Source organism: Podarcis liolepis, assembly GCF_965112155.1.
Source record: "Podarcis liolepis genome assembly, chromosome: 16".
NCBI classification, from domain to species: domain Eukaryota; kingdom Metazoa; phylum Chordata; class Lepidosauria; order Squamata; family Lacertidae; genus Podarcis; species Podarcis liolepis.
In genome coordinates, this window is record NC_139567.1 from 31,612,777 (window position 1) to 31,631,885 (window position 19,109).

The 19,109-nt window shown below is 46.5% G+C and overlaps 1 protein-coding gene across 2 annotated transcripts in view; it reads right to left on the bottom strand.

The window, feature by feature from the left end:
* LOC310695202 (uncharacterized protein) overlaps positions 1–19,109 on the bottom strand; it is a 42,873-nt gene that overhangs the window by 15,712 nt on the left and 8,052 nt on the right. The window contains exons 2-5 of one of the 2 annotated variants that reach the window (XM_083479289.1): positions 17,462–17,513; positions 12,995–13,065; positions 12,362–12,470; positions 11,364–12,220 (exon numbers count right to left, since the gene is read on the bottom strand). In XM_083479289.1, the coding sequence (XP_083335415.1) occupies positions 11,364–12,220; positions 12,362–12,470; positions 12,995–13,018 (990 nt within the window). In that variant the 5' untranslated portion in view covers positions 13,019–13,065; positions 17,462–17,513. Of the gene's footprint in view, positions 1–11,363; positions 12,221–12,361; positions 12,471–12,994; positions 13,066–17,461; positions 17,618–19,109 lie in introns of those variants that run through there. The other variant, XM_083479288.1, reaches the window with a different exon arrangement.

A 19,109-nucleotide genomic window follows, 5' to 3' on the forward strand; every position in this document is an offset into this window, starting at 1 on the left:
ACTCCACATATGCTCAGGGGCACTGCATCTCATCCTCTCTAGACCAGCAAACTTGGGGAGGCACCTTCTCTCACGTCAGCCCACCCTCACCTATGTGGTGTAGTGGTTAGAGCAGAGGGGCAGAACCTTTGGCTTGCAACTCCCATCGGCCCCAGCGCCAGGAATGCCAGTGGTCAAGGGAGTTTTTGGGAAGTTCATTCTGAAAACAAACTAGTTATTGTTCTAGTCTATCAGGTCCCACAAGGATACTAATTCCTGCTCACATCTGTCCCTTTACAAAGCAAGCTATTTATTTCCTTTAAAAAATATATAATAATGAGATGGTATTTTATCCTTTTACTCCTTTCTTTGGGCTCTAAAGAAAGGAAAGGAAATCACAGTGGAATTAAAGCACCTGCACTTAGTCTTTATATAAGGTATTACATGTGTAAAGACGGCATTTCGTCGCCAGGAGCAGAATAATCCAAATTAATTATAAGCCTGCCAGCTTCTGAGGAAGGCTGTATCTCAGGCATGACCAACTGAGGGGTGGGGAGAGGCAGCCTCCTGCAAGCACGATTATGCAAGACTTACCTGCATCTGCGGTAGAGGCATACATATTTGGTCTCTGTGTCTTGTTCCAGCCCTCCTACTCCTTGAGAAGGTACTGGGAGCTTATCTGCCAAGCCCTCCGGATTGGTAGTGCTGTTGCTGAATGCCGGATTGGTTCATAATAAGGCCATGCTCGCCCATGAAGCGGCTGGTCTGGCTTATAGAATCATAGAATCATAGAGTTGGAAGAGACCACAAGGGCCATTGAGTCCAACCCCCTGCCAAGCAGGAAACACCATCAAGAGCACTCCTGACATATGGTTGTCAAGCCTCTGCTTAAAGACCTCCAAAGGAGGAGACTCCACCACACTCCTTGGCAGCAAATTCCACTGTCAAACAGCTCTTACTGTCAGGAAGTTCTTCCTAATGTTTAGGTGGAATCTTCTTTCTTGTAGTTTGGATCAATTGCTCCGTGTCCGCTTCTCTGGAGCAGCAGAAAACAACCTTTCTCCCTCCTCTATATGACATCCTTTTATATATTTGAACATGGCTATCATATCACCCCTTAACCTCCTCTTCTCCAGGCTAAACATGCCCAGCTCCCTTAGCCGTTCCTCATAAGGCATCGTTTCCAGGCCTTTGACCATTTTGGTTGCCCTCCTCTGGACACATTCCAGTTTGTCAGTGTCCTTCTTGAATTGTGGTGCCCAGAACTGGACACAGTACTCCAGGTGAGAATCATAGAATTGCAGAGCCGGAAGGGACCCTGAGGGTCATCTAGTCCAACCCCCTGCAATGCAGGAATTGCAGCTCAAGAATCTCTGACAGGTGGTCATCCAACCTCTTCAGTGAAGGAGTGTTCCGCTGTCAAACAGCTCTTACCACCAGAAAGTTCTTCCAAATGTTTAGTTGGAATCTCCTTTCTTCTCACTTGAAGCCATTGGTTTGGGTTCTACCCTGTGGAGCAGCAGAAAACAAGCACACATAGGCCCGGGTACAGTGTGCCACTCTAATATGGCCTTGTAATCCTGGTGTATGGTTGCCATATTTCAAAAAGTAAAAAACCAGGGCACCCCGGAAGTTGTTGAGCCTTTCATAGACAAACCCCCAAGTTGTTGAGGTTTGCCAAAGAAATGCGATTTTTCTATTGACTTGCCTAAGATCCAGGACAAAGCGCTGCCTTTTGAAAAAATCCCCCCTGGACTTCAATTCCACCTTTGAAATCTGGACGTATGGCAGCCCTATTGTAAATATGAGCTTTTTCTGTTCTTTGCTATAGTGGATCATGACAAACATTAAGGTTGGCATAACTTAAAATGAGTAAAGATTCCCATTATGAACTTTTTTGACCCTGGTACCAGCCTTATCTCCAGCATGCCCTGAGCTCATAATACTTTATGTAAAGATCAGCATATGTAACCTGGTGACCAGCAAAGTTTAATCTACACCTCCTGTAAAAGAATGGTTCCCACCTAGATAATGCTAAAATAACTTTAAGACAGGAAACAAACAAGGAAATTACTTTAGTCATTGCTCAGTATGGTTATATTCTTTCAACATTCAGTTAAGCAAAATAAACAAAATGGGAAATAGGCAGCAAATTCAAAGAAGAGACAATAGAACAATATAAATACTGGAATTAGAGGAATTGCTCATTTCAGAGTCCTCCTCGCTTCTCCATTAGAATGCAGTGAAGCATTTCTTCCCTTGACATTAGTGAGGGTCCTGTGGCAAAACTGTCACACTCACTTTCTTTAGGCTTTAGAGAACAGGGATTCTGTTACTCTTCAGAGCAAGGTGTTTATGTACTGTAGTATTTGCTGCCTGCTTAAATTGTAATTTGGCTATCCGAAGCAGCATTTATATACTCTGTCACTTTCATTTTGTGTAGTAAAGCAATTTTTCTTTATTTCTTTTGCATGAAAACTTTTTGTGGGCATAAGGTTAAGGGGCAGACACATATTCGTAAGGAGCGCACGTCATATTTCTAGCAAAAGATTCCAAACCTCTTGGTAGTGTGTGTATAACTACACACACACACACACACACACACACACACGCATTCAGTCACATGCACTATATGTAACACTCGCATAAACCAAACATCCTCATTTGGCCTCTGCCTTTCACCTTCCGCTTTTGCTCTCTTATATACCTTGCCTCCTCAAGGTTTTTTGGACCTGGGTTAGGCTGTTTTGCATAAGAGGCTATTCCCCTTCCTTCTCCCTAGGGAAGAGCTCACCTGTAGCCTAATAATAGGAAATGGAAATCTCAATTTAGCATCATCATGAGTTAGGATCGGGTGGCCACTGCAGTGAATTAGCAGAACAGTTCGTTGCAACATTAAAAGCGTGTCAATTCATGAAACAGAACAGGCACCGCAAGTAATTTTGCCTGAGGCAATGATGTCACAGGGGGAATAGCAGAGCTCTACAGAGCAGCAGCAATGACATCATCTGTCAGAACACATATGGAATTGACAGACTCCCTTTGCTCTGGAAAGGGAACCCGGCAATAACAAGCCTTTAAAATTTCTCTCTGGCAGATTAGCCTAGGCCCTTAACTAGCCTTTGCCAAGTTAGTGCTCTCCTGATGTTAGCCCACATTTATCATCAGCCCTCGTCTTGCTTTAATTTATTGTATGTAAGCTGCTCCAGGAGCATTCTTGGTTGAAGAGCTGAGTACAAAGGCTCTTTTTAAACTAAATAATAAATAAATATAAATATGCAAACTTCCCAAAACATAGCACAAGGCTGCACACAGGCCTGCTTTTCAAGAAGCATGTTTTTTAAGAAGGAGTTTTGCAGACTGCAGTTCTTTGCAGTGGAATAGAACAAATGCTTGCAACTAAGCCTCAGTGAAATTTTCACTGCCCCACCATTGGTTTCTGGTTTGGAGTGAAACATGAGCGATGCTGCTTTGGAATCAGGGGCCACAAATATTCTTGGGCCTGCCGTCTGAAGATTGTGAAATAAGATGAAAGGTGAGATCTGCGGGCATGTGCAGAGTGCCTTTTGCAAATTCCTCAACCCACCAGGTCAGATCAGAGCCTATGACTCCAAGGCTGGCTGGCTGCTGCCCCATGTGGTCAGCTGTATCACTGCAGCTTCTTACTGAAGAACCCCACCCCTCCAGATTGACTCCACCCAGGCTAGTGGTTGGCTCCACCCACAGAAGCTTGAAAGATTAAATGTGGGTTTCCTGTCATCAGTGAAGCTTTGCTTGGGTAACGTGACCCAACGTGTGTTGTGTTTCTAGTTTTACTGGTTGGTCCAGACTCTCGGCTCGTTCTTAGTACTGCCTTTTGGTGTGTGCTCTGATTCCGATTGCTCTTTGGTGCTCAGTACTGGTTCCCAGCTCCTTACTTGCTCCAAGCTGGTCTCACGGCCTCCCCTTTGTACACCCAATGGCCTCTCTAAAGGTAAAGGGACCCCTGACCATTAGGTCCAGTCGTGACCGACTCTGGGTTCACAAGCAATGGGAGCTCACCCCATCGTGGGGAATCGAACTGCCGACCTTCTGATTGGCAAGTCCTAGGCTCTGTGGTTTAACCCACAGCGCCACCTGTGTCCCAATGGCCTCTCTAGGGTGGCTAAAGAGGAAGGATCTGGTATCTACTGACTGAGATGCACCAATGGTCTGACTTGGCATTAGGCAGATTCTTCCACTTCTATTTAAATCAGCCCATTGTTCAGAACCATGAGGATTGGAATCTTAGCATATATTTTTGCAAAATCATGTAGCTCAATAGCAGAGCTCCTGCTTTGCATGCAGAAGGTCCCAGCTTCGATCCCCAGTGGCATCTGGGAGAGACTTCCTCTCTGAAACCCCGGAGAGCCCTTCCTGCCAGTCAGTGTAAGCAATACTGAGCTAGATGGACCCAAGGGTCTGAGTGTAAGGGGGCGCCACCAGCAGTTGTGTTTGGGAATTTGTTGAACCATTCCCAGTACAGTGGTGCCCCGCAGGACGAATGCCTCGCAAGACGGAAAACTCGCTAGACGAAAGAGTTTTCCGTTTTGGAGGTGCTTCGCAAAACGAATCTCCTATGGGCTTGCTTCGCAAGACGAAAATGTCTTGCGAGTTCCTGCGGGGTTTTTTCCCTTTTCTCCCCCTTTTTCTAAGCCGCTAAGCCGCTTATCAGCTGATCCGATAAGCTGCTAAAAGCCACTAAAAGCCGCTAATAGCGCTAATCTGCTAATCAGTCAATGGGCTTGCTTCGCAAGATGAAAAAACCGCTAGACGAAGAGAATCACAGAACGGATTCTTTTCGTCTTGCGAGGCACCACTGTATAAGCAGAAAACCAAAGGAGTTTGTCCACATCGGCTACAAAGGCACTATCACGAGTGCTAAAACCTTCCGTTTCAAAAAGGTGGATCTGTTCAGTGCTTTTGTTCTAGAAAAAATGGTTCTGGCACTGCAAACCCTTGGGCACCCCCAGGGAAAAAAGCACTGGATCTGTTGTTAAAGCTGAGTCAGAGAAAGAGCAAATATATTAAAAAGAAAATATAATTACATGTTGTTCAGATAACAATCTTGTCATCGCTTCCCTGGAAATGCTGGATGGGGTAACAAGGGTCACAGAGAGCCATTGCAGCATTAGTGACCAATTTGCAATGATGAAGAGGCCATCATTAAAACGATGTTGTTCGATCTCTGTGATCTGTGCCACGCAGAGGCCGCCTAACCTTTCATTTGAAAGGTTGTGGAGTGGCACCTGACAACCCTTGTCGGTTCATCAATGAAAATAAGGATGTTCTTGTGCTCTTAATACAGCTGCCTCCAAAGTTAATAACAAAGTGACTAAAACAATTTGTGGTTTTGATTGCTGGCAAGGGGCATAAGAAGAGCCTGTTGGGTCAGGTCAATTACATATCTAGTCCAACATTCATTCATTCATTCATTCATTGAATCTATGTTCTGCCCTATGCCCAGAGGTCTCAGGGCAGCTCACAGAACCTCCTGTTCTCACAGTGGCCAACCAGATGCCTCTTCTGGGAAACCCACAAGCAGGACCCTGAGCACAAGAGCCCTCTCTCCTCCTGTGGCTTCCAGCAACTGGTACAGTGGTACCTCAGGTTACAGACGCTTCAGGTTACAGACCCCGCTAACCCAGAAATAGTGCCTCGGGTTAAGAACTTTGCTTCAGGATGAGAACAGAAATCGTGCAGTGGCGGCGCAGCGGCAGCAGGAGTCCCCCTTAGCTAAAGTGGTGCTTCAGGTTAAGAACAGTTTCAGGTTAAGAACGGAGCTCCGGAACGAATTAAGTACTTAACCTCAGGTGCCACTGTATTCAGAAGCATTGCTTCCTGCAGCTGTAGAGGAGGCAGAGCATAGCCACCACGACTAGTAGCCATCAATAGAGCTCTCCTCCAGGAATTTGACTAATGCACCTTTAAAGTCAACCAAGTTGGTGCCCATCGCTGCCTCCTGTAGGAGGGAGTTCCACAGTCTCATTCTGTGCTGCATGAAGGAATTTATCTGTCCCGAATCTCCTAACATTCGGCTTCATTGGATTTCCACAAGTTCTAGAGTTATACGAGAGGGAGAAAACATTCTCTCTGTCCACTTCCTGCATGCCTTGCATAATTGTATAAACTTCTGTCATGTCACTTTTTACGCACCTTTCCCCTGAACTAAAAAAGTCCCAATTGCTGCAACCTTTCCTCATCAGGAGGGAGTCATTCTCTCTCCCTGATCCTTTTGGTTGCCCTTTTCTGAACCATTTTTCATGTCCTCAATATCTTTTTTTGAGGCGAAGTGACTAGAACCCAAGCCAGACCACCAACCTCTTTTGCTCAGTAATGTTTGCACTGCCTGGCAGTGGCTCTCAAGCGTTGGGGGCTGGAAGCTTTTCCCAGTCCTATCTGCTGCCCAAGCAACAGCAGGAAGCAGAATAGTGCTGCTGGTAGCATTGCAGCCTGTTGTAAAAGGATGTTGCGCACCCACAGCCAAGGGTTGTGGAGGTCACATTTCTCCAAATGATTCTATCAATGCCCCACATCCGCTCCATCCCTCAGGAAGGTGCATCACATCAAGAGATAAAATTCCTTGGAGGTCACCAAGCTGCTAATAAGCAAAAGTCTTCAAGGATGAGATTGCTATCTTGCCTTGTTGTTCTGCTGGTATGTCAGCTGAAACATGAGTGTGGTTAGCAATGCATCAGAGATGCGGTCATAGGACCTGGCCAAGGAGAAACGCAGGAGCCTCTCTTGGCAACAAGGAAAGCTCTCATTTTAATTTAATTTTCTGTTTGTGCAGGAGGAAATGGAGGGTGATCATCACCTCTGCTCTGCCCCGTCACATGGGGCAATGCAAACGAGTGCTGTGATGTCACTGCATTTTCCCCAGTCCACTTCCAACACCTGTTGGAAGAGCGGCTGGATCAGGTCAATGACCCTTCTACTTCTGCATCCTGTTCTCATGGCGGCCAACCAGATGTATCAATGTGAAACCCGTAAGCAGCACCTGAGTGCAATTGCATGTGATTAACGAGCAATTAGGGGACGCGGGTGGCGCTGTGGGATAAACCACAGAGCCTAGGACTTGCTGATCAGAAGGTTGGCGGTTCGAATCCCCGTGACGGGGTGAGCTCCCGTTGCTCGGTCCCTGCTCCTGCCAACCTAGCAGTTCGAAAGCATGTCAAAGTGCAAGTAGATAAATAGGTACCGCTCCAGCGGGAAGGTAAACGGCGTTTCCGTGCGCTGCTCTGGTTCGCCAGAAGCGGTTTAGTCATGCTGGCCACATGACCCGGAAGCTGTCTGCGGACAAACGCCGGCTCCCTCGGCCCATAGAGCGAGATGAGTGCCGCAACCCCAGAGTCAGTCACGACTGGACCTAATGGTCAGGGGTCACTTTACCTTAACCTTTAACCAGCAATTATTTAGAGGCATCTTCTGCCTCCCACAAAGGACCTCGAACAGGCATCCCCAAACTTGGCCCTCCAGCTGTTTTGGGACTACAATTGCCATCATCCCTGACCACTGGTCCTGTTAGCTAGGGATGATGGGAGTTGTAGTCCCAAAAGAGCTGGAGGGCCAAGTTTGGGGATGCCTGATCTAGAACATAAGAGGACCCATGCCCACCAACATTTCTCCAATGAAAATAGGGATGTCCTCTTCCATAATAACAATTATTATTACTTTTTTTATTTATATCCCACCCATCTGACTGGATTGCCCCAGACACTCTGGGCAGCTTCCAACATATATAAAAACATAATAACACATTAAACATTAAAAAAAACTTCAGATGTCTTTTAAAGGTTGTATAGTTACTTATCTTCTTGGCTAAGGGATCACGTAACTCCATGCCCCCCAACATTTCTGCAGTGAAAACAGAGACGTCCTAGGAAAAGCGGGATGTTCTGGGATCAAATCAAAAACTGGGGTGGCTTCTGTAAATCCAGGACTGTCCCTGGAAAATAGGGATAGTTGGAGGGTCTGGGAACGTGAGTGCTGGTTCAAGGCCAAAGGCCCATTGGTCCAGCATCCTGTTCTCACAGTGGCTGACCAGATGCCTCTGCTGGGAAACCCACGAGCAGGACCTGAGCACAAGAGCTCTCTCCCCTCCTGTGGTTTCCAGCAAGTGGTAGTAAAGGTAAAGGGACCCCTGGCCATTAGGTCCAGTCGTGACTGACTCTGGGGTTGCGATGCTCATCTCGCTTTATTGGCCGAGGGAGCCGGCGTACAGCTTCCGGGTCATGTGGCCAGCATGACTAAGCAGCTACTCACGAACCAGAGCAGCGCACGGAAACGCCGTTTACCTTCCCGCCATTGCGGTACTTATTTATCTACTTGCACTTTGATGTGCTTTCAAACTGCTAGGTTGACAGGAGCAGGGACCGAGCAACCGGAGCTCACCCCGTCGCGGGGATTCATACAGCCGACCTTCTGATCGGCAAGTCCTAGGCTCTATGGTTTAACCCACAGTGCCACCCACGTCCCTTCCAGCAAGTGGTACTCTAAAGCATTTCTGCCTCTGACTAAAGCAGAGCATAGCCATTGTGGCTAGCCGCCATTAATAGCCCTCTCCTCCATTAATGGTAATGGGAGACAATGACACTGGTGACTCAATGACATCACACCAGGTGTTTCACAAAATAGCTGGGAGGGGGAACAGGGATGGGAGGAAAAATGACTGGGCTGTTGCTTTTATGGGTGGCCATGCACTGGCTGTGAAACATGCCATTCTGCTGTGAGCCACAAGGCTCTTCAGGCATCAAAACTTGCATAAATGATGTAAAGCATGCAAAACAGGAAACGGCCTTAGTCAGACTACTGGCCCATCTAGCTCAGTGTTGTCTTCTCTGACTGGCAGCGTCTCTCCAGGAGTTCAAGGAGGGGTCTCTCCCAGTTGAAAATGGAGATGGCAGGGACCATAGCTGTCAACCTTCCCTTTTTTTGCGGGAAATTCCCTTATTCCAGCACCATTTCCCGCTGCTTCCCGCAGCTATCCCGCAGCTATACTTCACCCATCTGGCTGGGTTGCCCCAGCCACTCTGGGTGGCTTCCAGCACATATAAAAACATAATCAAACATCAGACATTAAAAGCTTCCCAATACAGGGCTGCCTTCGGATGTATTCTAAAAGGAGTACAGGAAACTGACTTTGACGGGCCATTGGTCCAATCCAGAAAGGTCTTCTTACGCTCTTATGATCAGCCCTGCTAGCTTGTGCACATGCTAGATACATCCTTTTGTCCCACAGGAGCTGCAGGTGCCCACCCTGCTTGCTTTGCCAACTGGCCCACTTGGAAGAGGTTCTCATGCCTTGATTTAGAAACTTTGAAGCATCTCTGTTGGTCTGAGTTATGGGTTCAAATTCCGATGAGATCTATTAGCCCAAATTAAAGGCTTAGTTATCCAACTGATGTGGCATGCGGAATGAATGCAGGAAATCCTGGATAGGCAGAGAAGCTTGGGAAATCAGCAGAAGCTGATAAATGGTATTGAACTGGAGGCGTAATCCATCTGCATATCAACTCAATCTACAGATCAAGCCATGTCAGGGAGAGGCCAGAGTTCAGTTTACCAGGCAGCCAGTCCCTCATTCAATCCCTGGTATCAGCTAAAAGCAGGGGGTGTCTATGGGTTTTATGGCGCCTGTGAAGGCATTTAGTGGTGCCCCTGGGTAGGTACCCCAGACTCTAAGCTTTCTGTAAACAGTAAGTCAGTAGCCCTCCTAGAAAGATAGTTATGGGGCAAAATGTACAGGTACCTTTTAAGTTATTCCTCCCAAACAAGAGTGGTGCGGCTACCTCGTACAGTATATTTTTCCTGGTACTGAGAAATGCTCTGTTGTTATTAGAAAGCAGCAGCATCACAACAGTCTGTGTGTGTGTGTGTGTGTGTGTGTGTGTGTGTGTGTTCTCCATAACCAAGACGAGCAGGACATAGCTATTTCCTATGGTCAGCATGAGGTCATTAGAGTGGTTATCTCTCTAACACCATGCTCCCCATGGCAGCCATTTTGTGTTATGCCATGCCCCCTCCCTGGCAGCCATTTTGTGACGTGCGTCCCCAGCACACTCTCAACATTTGAAATGTGCCCACTAGTCCAAAAATGGTTGGAGACCCCTGGTTAATATATCTCAGTTTCAAAGCAGGTGATGAAGAAAGGCTGTTTTCTGCCTGTGCCCCTGTGGGACCGGTGTCAGTCTCAGAGTGGGAAATCCTAAACCAGGTGGATGAGCAAGCAGGCTTGTGAGGCTGCTCTGCATGCTGTCATTGTAAGTGTAAACAGGAGGCACGTTTGCCAGTGCAAATGGGTCAAGCTGATTCAAGCCAGCCAGTCAAGCCACACATACAACAAGGGAGGAACCAGAAGCTTTTATGACACACTGACACACCATGAGATGAGGGGAGAAACTTATCAGAGATTCATTAGGATAGTGGCCATACTCTGGGACTGAAAGAATTTGCTCCCAATGTTCCTTGCCCTTCTCCCCTGTCAATTTCACTGTAGGATATTGTCAGGGAACTGCCATCAGTGTCCGAGGGAGAGAGCAAGCTCCAAAGGGATTCCAGAGAGCGTCCCGGGAGAGGCAGCCCATCTTCTGGGGAAGGGAATCAGCGTAGCTCCAGTGGAGAAGGGGGGCAGATGGGGGAATCGGCGAGGCGGTCCCATGACTCCTTGCCGGGGACCAGCGGGGAGAGGAAGAGTCCTCCGCTGCCTACGCTCTCCTTGCGCAGAAGGCTTCCACGCAGGGAGAGTAGGAGGAGACTGGGCGTCAAAGAGCTTCTTTGCTGGAAGAAGTTTAAGAAACGCCCACTGACGGATTCTGCCAGCGATTGAGACAGCCACGGGCGAGTGGCTGTCCGGACAGGAAAGGTTCACTCAGGCAACCCAGCCAGGTGTTGGGACAAGGTTACGCATGAGCAACCCCTAGAACCATTACAGATATTCACCAGACATCCTCCGAATATTTGGATATTTCCTGAACAACCACAATACTATATTGAAAGCCCCTGAATATTTGTGCATTTCCCAAATAATCATGAAACATTTGATGCTGGTCTTTGGCATCCAATATACTGGACGTATCTGAATATGTGGATATTTCTTGACTAGTCTGACATCAAAATATGCTGAAATTGACAATCTGAGATTTCCTTCTCACTGACTATTCTATTGACAGTTGTCAATACCTCTGAAACTCAAGTTTTTGGTTATCTTTACAGTTAAACGTTCACAAATTCTATTTCAGATTTGTAAAAAAACCTGACACCCAACGTCTGAACAGCAGGCTAAAACATTGCTGCATTTGGCATGGTTGCATAGATATCATTTCACAATTTAGTACACGCAACGGATAGTGAAACATTATGCTTACCATATATTCCAGCTTTGTGGCCTCACTGCTGGAACTTTCCAAAGTCGAGACTCCGTAGCTTGTCATCAACTGAAGTAAAAAAATGGATTTCATGGTGGAAGTTGTTCCTTTCATGGTTGTGGTCAGCTGCTGTAGAGATGGCAGACTGGTGAATTGGGTTAGCGGTGGTGGAGAAGATGGCATGGCTGAGGAGATCTGAGGAGATCTCAGCTTTGTGGTAGCATCCAACCACAGCGGAGAAGCTGAGGTTGCAGTTTTGGTTAGGTGCTGCGGCATCGGCTGCACAGTTGCATTTGGATGAGTTACAAACTTCTGTTTTGTGGCTGAACTTAGCTGGGTAGGAGAAGGCCACTTGGTTGCTGGGGTTATTGGTTGTCCAGAAGACTCCTCCATTGGTGAGGGGCTATGCTGAGGCATCACTGGCTTCACATCTGAAGTTAGCTGGTGAGGAGATTCCAGTTTTGTAGTCATGGTTGGCGGAGGCAATGGTTCTGCTGCCAAGGTAAGCTGCTGTGGAGCCATCCATTGTACGAGCAGGTCCAGCTGAGTGGACCTCAGTTTCGTGCTTAAGGCGGGCTGCTGTAGCGAACTACCTTGCGTCACTGAAATTAATGGCGGCAATGAAGTCTCTGGATTGGACTTCTCAGTGGTTGACAGAGGAGAACCCATCTTGCTCTGAGATGAGGCCTGAGGTGACACCGACTTCAGGGGTACTGTGGGCTGCTGAGAAATGATCTCATTCATGGTTGAGGTGTGAGGAACAGTCCTGAGAAACGCAAGGCCTTTTGTAGGTGTGGTTGAATTCCTCAAGAGCTCTGCCTTACTCCCACTGTTTGCTAATGTAAGATCGGAGAACTCTGTTGGGGTGGGGACATGTCCACATTATTAACCAAACCAGTTTAGGCTCCCTCCCCTCCCAGTTATGGAAAAGCAGCATACAAGTAAATCAGTGTTACGTTCTCATTCAACAAAGGCACAGATAAAGCAAAGGGCCTTACCTAGAAAACAGCGCAGGAGAGTGAAGACAGTCGCTACCAGCAACAAGAGGAGGAATCCGCTGAGGACTTCCACGAAGCAAATACAGCACCGTTGCACCTTCCTCTTGCGCTGCGGAAAGAGGATCCAGAAATAGCGATTTGACTCTGATATGTAATAACTGCCTGCACTGGATCAGACCACGGGTACATCTGTTCCGACACACTGCCTCCAACAGGGGACAGAAACCAAAACAAAGGAGAAAAGGAACATTCCAGTTTATCAATGCCCTTCTTAAAATTTAGTGTGGAGAATGGGACTTCACCTGATCCCAATGATGCTGATGATGCTGATAATGATTTAATTGATCACCTTCTAAACCACTGTCTCAAGGCAAGTTACATATGATATAATTAAAAAGAGTTTAAAACACACATGCACATACCCAAAACCAAATGCATTTAAAACAAGACTGAAGCCATAGTGTGTAGTTAGAGTGTCAGAATGGGGCCTGGGAGATCAAGGTTCAAATCTCAACTTGGCCATTAAGCTCACCGGGTGACCTTGGGCCTGTCACCATCTCTCAGCCTAACCTCCTTCACAGGGTTGTTGTGAGTGTAAAACTGTGAGGGGACATACCCACACACTGAAGTTACCTTTTGGTAATGGAACTGCACCATTCTGACGTCTTGCAGAGTAGTCACGTTGCTGGCAGAGGTAAACCCACCTGAAATGCAGTAGATAGATATGTGCCCAGTCTTAAAACATTAAGTCTTGATGGCAAATTTTGTTGGGTGGCTTTGGATGCACAGGGAAGTATTAGAGGCGCTTGGAGTATTACTCAAATCTTTAAAACGTTTGCAATCTCAAAGTAGTTTGAGCTAAACAGCCCTTGGAGGGTAACCAGAGGGGTCAGAATGGGACTTGAGAAAGCCCAGGGTTCAAATCCCCACTTGGCCATGAACCTAGGGGTCAGTTACTGCCTCTCAGCCAAATCTTAATCACAAGGTAGTTGTGGGGATTAAATTATAGAATCATAGATTGTAGAGCTGGAAGGGATCCCAGGGTCATCTAATTCAACCCCTTGCAATGCAGGAATGAGGAGGGGGAGAACCATATAAACCACCTTGAGCTCCTTGGAGAAAATAGGTGTGCTATAAAATGGAATGAATGAATGAATCATGGCAGCGTTAGTGGCTAAAGGCACCTTCTATCACCTTTGGCCGCAAAGCAGCTCTTGGGTCCAGTATGGAGCAAGACATGCCTTTCTGCCTTCAGTTCCAATTAAAACAAAACAAAACAGCAAAAAGAGAGAAAGTTTTGATTTACATGATTTATTGAATTCTGGAGCCAGGATTCATTCGGATGAATCCTGAAGTGGCTTTGAAACAGTAAACAACTGCATCATAACATTTCATCACAGTTACAGCATACGTTGCCTAATTTAATGAACAAATCAAAATAATTTTAATTGATAAAACAGTTTTAAAAGATAGATTTGAATGCCTTTATGTGATGTACAGGAGACGGAGAGTCTCTGAAGCGTGAGCAGATGTAGTGACGGTGGAAAAATAAATTAAGTTCGTAGTTTAATGCGAGAACTACCAAATTTTGCACTTTGTACGTAAACCAGAACACAGCAACCCTTAAAAATCCACACTTCCCAGCTAGAGTGCCCGGAAAGGGAAGGGAAATGTACCAGAAGGATCCATGAGGCAAACAACTCCACCAGGATGCATCTATTAGTGAAAATAGTGTAAAAATAATTGCATTATATTAGGAACTTGGGGCAATATCTGCTGGCAAGGTCTCCATCGACCTTCATTCCAAGGAAAATTAACTCTGGGAAACCCTTGGAATCCCTGGGGTCTCTCACTGTTGGAAGTTTGAGGTTTTGCATAACAATATAGTTAAACCAGACAAAAGGAAGGAAGGACTGGGAGGTTTGGGGAGCAGTTGTTGCCTTGGAACAGGAATGAAAGAAGCACAGTGTACATTTAGGGCAGGCATAGGCAAACCTGGCCCTCCAGATGTTTGGGACTACAATTCCCATCATCCCTGACCACTGGTCCTGTTAGCTAGGGAAGATGGGAGCTGTAGTATCAAAACATCTGGAGGGCCAAGTTTGCCTATGCCTGATTTAGGGTGTGTTCATGCTGTTTCTTTAGAGCAGTGTTTCCCAACCTTTTTTGGGCAAAGGCACACTTGTTTCATGAAAAAAATCTCGAGGCACACCACCATTACAGCCCCGTGATGTCAGCGCACAGCGTCACGCCGGGAGGGACGCACGAAAGTGTAAGTTTCAATTTTCCCCCCTCCCCCTTGCCTTCCTTCTGTGCCAACCGCCAAAAAGCCAAGAAAAAAGCCAAGACTTTAGGGCAGCAGGTCGACACGGAAGAAGCTCCTACCTAAGGACAGGTGCGACGGCCGTGTCCTCTTCCGCCACACTTGGCAGCCCTGCCTCACGGTCGTGACTCCCACCCTGATTTCTCCCCGCAGGTCGAGCGGCACAGGCAGCCCAATACGTCCAGCCCAGACACAAGCCCTGCTTCCCCACTCTAGATCCTGAATGCGACCAAGTGCTCTGGACTCCCGAGCAGGGTGGGAAAGAGGACTCGCATCTGGTAGCCTCCGGGCTCCTCGCCTGCTCGAGGGATGGCATTGCCGGCCGTCGCCATCGCCGCCCCCTCATGCGAGTGGACCTGTCTGGAGTGGTGGGCCGGGGGAGGCTCGCTCTCTGTGGGGATGTGGCCCGCACGGGCGGCCCCGCTTCCTCCTGCCCAGGGCTGAGCTCCTTACCCGCGATCTCGGTCTCGCGCACGCGGATCCCACTTATTCCGAAGCTCGCGCCACTAGCCGGGGCTCTCACACCGTGCCAGGGCGAGGCGGCGCGGCCCACTGACGTCATCGCGGCTCGCCGCCGCCCTCGACTTGCCTGTTCCCTCCCCTCCCTCGGGTCGCCGTGGTTACCGAGGACTGCAAGCTGCTCGGGCGAGCGTGGGGCATTAAGTGGGAGAAGGAAAATTAAAATTAAAACTCGCCTGAAGGCCGCCTCTCCAGATATGAAGCTATCTTTCGAATTTTTTAATTTTTCCCGCGGCACACCAGGCAACATCTCGCGGCACACTAGTGTGCCGCGGAACAGTGGTTGGGAAACACTGCTTTAGAGCACGACAAAGTTGCATCTGCGCAGCTGCATTAGTGCCAGATTGGTTTCCATCTACGTAAACAAGGGGTTGGGGGGGTCGATGTCTTTGCCCTGTGCAAAGGCTTCAGGACTCCCATCAGTCTGCTGGTTTTGAGAAACTAGGCATCGAACAGCAGCAAAAGAAAGGAAATCCTTCTTCACCTAGCAGGTAGTTAAACTCTGGAACTTCCTCCCAGAGAATGACTTTAAAATGCAGGCTATTAAGACTACACTTCACACAATGGTCTATGGGTGTTTGCTTCTGATTTCTTCTTGCTTTTCACTAGTTTTTAACATTTTGTGATGTTATGCTTTTATATTGTTGTAAACTGCTGTGATAAACAGTATACTTATGATACAGCAGTATATAAATATTTTAAGGGCATTTTTTCTGGGGGTACGCTTACCCCTAAACATTTTGCGAATCTTTGTACTTTTATCCATTTACTGTATTTATTTTCCCCGATTTGAACTATAAAATGGTGGTTTCTTGAGTCAAAATGAGAGTGCCCCTAAACATTTTTTAAAGGGAAAAAAAGCACTGAATATTTTTATGAATGAATGAATAGGATTGGGCCAATTCATGGAGAAGGCTATCGATGGAGATGAGCCTTGGTGGTTGTGCTCTGCCTTCACGGTCAGAGGCAACAGGGCTTTTGAATCCCAGTTGCCAGAAGCCACAGAAGAGGAGAGGCTCTTGCAGACCCTCCAAGTGTCCCTATTTTCCTTTTTCCATTGGAGAAATGTTGGATGGTATGGAGTTATCCGGCTCCCCCGAGCCATCTGAAGGCAATCCTGTAATTTGAAAATAGGGGAATCCGACCATACCCGCCAACGTTTCTCTAATGAAAATAGGGACATCCTAAGGAAAAGTGGGACATTCCGGGATCAGATAAAATGGCTTCTCTAAATCAGGGATGTCCCTGGAAAATAGGGACACTTGAAGAATCTGGGAATGTGAACATAGCCTTAATCAGGACAGGCAAATTTTGATTACAGCCCTGGGCTGGATTGCGTGCATTGCGTTCTGCTCTAGGGCTTATTGTGCCTGCAGCTTTATAGCTACACGTGCAGAGTTATCGATCAATTCTTAATAATTAGCACCCGATGCAGAGCCTGTTTGCTAATCTTACTTACGCATTTCCTGACACTCAAATCCATTTCCTGTTTGTCGGCCAAGGTTGCCAGGTCTCATGATGCCCATATTCATTTAATTAATTTAGCAAATATTTAATTTAATTTACAATCTAAATGAAACATTTCATTTAATTAAATATTTACGGTAATCTATCTACAGAGCTCACGTTTGTTAAAAAAAAATACAACAACATGAAAAACAACTTTAACTTCCCCCCTTTCCCTTTTAAATTATTTCCTCACTCTTCCTCTTCCCTTTTCCCCTTTATCCCTGCTCTTGCTCTCTATCTCTGTCTCTCTCTATTTCTCTTTCTTTTCTCTCTTCTCATTTTGGTTTGTGTTTTTATTTAGAATAATGCTTTAGTTTTGATCGAAAAGATATTTGACAATGATATTTGTATTCTCTTCTACAAATTCTAATAAAAAATATTTTTTAAAAAACATGTTACCAAAAAAAACACACCAATACAAGCAACAATAAATAGCAGGTGGTTTTTAAAAAGTCACAGAATCATAGAGTTGGAAGGGACCCCAAGAGACATCTAGTCGAACAACCTGCAATGCAGGAATCTCAGTTAAAGCATCCATGACAGATGGCCATCCGACCTCTGCTTAAAAACCTTGGGGTTGGGGAGGAAAGTCTGAAACTGGAAGGATGGACACTGCAGAAATTAGCCCCTCCAAACATTTAAAAAACACACTCCCTGCTAGGGACAAATCCCAGTGATTTGTCACAGGTAGGTTCCAGGAAATCAAAAGTGCCCTTGTTAAGCAGAGACCCCTGGAGCAAATGTCTTACCTTCCAGACAAGGTTGGGAGGTGCAGCAGTCACCAAAGATCTATTGAATGTCCTGCAAGATGAAGTGGTCAAATTGCTGCTTGGTCTGTTGAGAACAACAGCCCCCCTCAGCTGGAAAAACTCCCCAGGATAATGGTTCAAAAGGTCACTGCTTTGAATGAGATACCAATCAGCAACTGGCAGCCCCACTGGCAGCTCAGCGTATTGTTGCAAATGCACCTGTGCCTTCAGCTCCATTATTCACCTGGGAACAGGTGCATCCCGAGGTTGAGTAAATAATAACACAATAACGGGTCAATGTACACACTGGCAAGGAAGCACCCAAACTGAGGGCCCACCTGTGCTATACATTTAAGACAGTAGCATACCACTTGAAATGGTTATGGCTCCCCACCCTGAATCCCGGAAACTGCAATTTGATGGGGGCCACCCTGGGTGGGAAGTAGGGAAATGTTGGTTTGCCAGGATGAGAGAAAAAAGGAAAGATCCCAGATGTGTCAAGCTATGTGTGGCAGAGCAACTGCAATCGCTCTCTAAGGCTTCTTGGATAGAAAGCTGTAATAAATTGCTTCAAAAATTAGGTTTTGATCCAGTAACCTTCCTGTCATCTAATGTGCATTCTAGCTGAAGGTTTATTTTCAGGATCTATTGGCCAAACGGGATACGGAAACAGTGATGGTATCTAGATTCTCCACAACCTATCCTGTCAAAAAGAACAAATTTGGAACCGAGAAAGATCTATGCCAGTGAAATATCCAGACAATGAAAAGCAACTTCCTGGAAGGGCGATATAAAAACATTCCCAAAGAACAGTGCCTGTGCAGCTGTGGATGTCAGCCAATTGAGGACCCCATTCATTGTATGTTGTACTGTAAGCTATATGAAATTCTGAGGGCTAAATACTTAAAGAAGGGCTAAATACATAAAGAAACCCCCTTCAGTGATATTGATAAAATCAGTTACCTGCTGTCTAGCTCGAACAAGCCATTTATGTTCAGGGAAGTTTTTAATGGCTGATGTTTTATTGTGTTTTTAATTTTGTTGGAAGCCACCCAGAGTGGCTGAGGAAACCCAGTCAGATAGGCGGCATATTGCTAAAATAATAGCAGCAGCAGCAACACAGTGTAGTTTGCGCTAAAAGCCTCTCAACTCAGGAAAGCCCTAGAATCCTGTCTTGTGCCCTGAGTTTTCTTCCTTTTTCCGCCATTTGTATCGATCTGCCAAATATTTTTAAAATATTTTAATCATATGGTTTAAACCCCCAATTAGCCATGTATGCCACGAGTCCCATGGGGACTTCGAAATCTGGGCACAGCTCCCATTGGCTAATTACAGTGCCGTGTTTCCTCAGCATTCCTGCAGCATAGCCTATATTTCATTGAGTAACCTTCTTGGAAGGGTGGTGCACTTTTATAGGATGCACTTGCAAGTACACAAGCATCAACAACTTAATTTGTTAAAGGAGGACTGTATTTTAATAGAGCAAGAGCGAAAGGCACAACTGACCCCTCTTACTTGCCCCTGAGATGCTAAGGTCTCTTTGACCTCCCACTTTGGAAGGAGCCTACTAGAAACATAGACTCGTAGAATGGTAGAGTTGGAAGGGACCACTATCTTTTGCGCAACTCTCTCACACACATCTCACCTC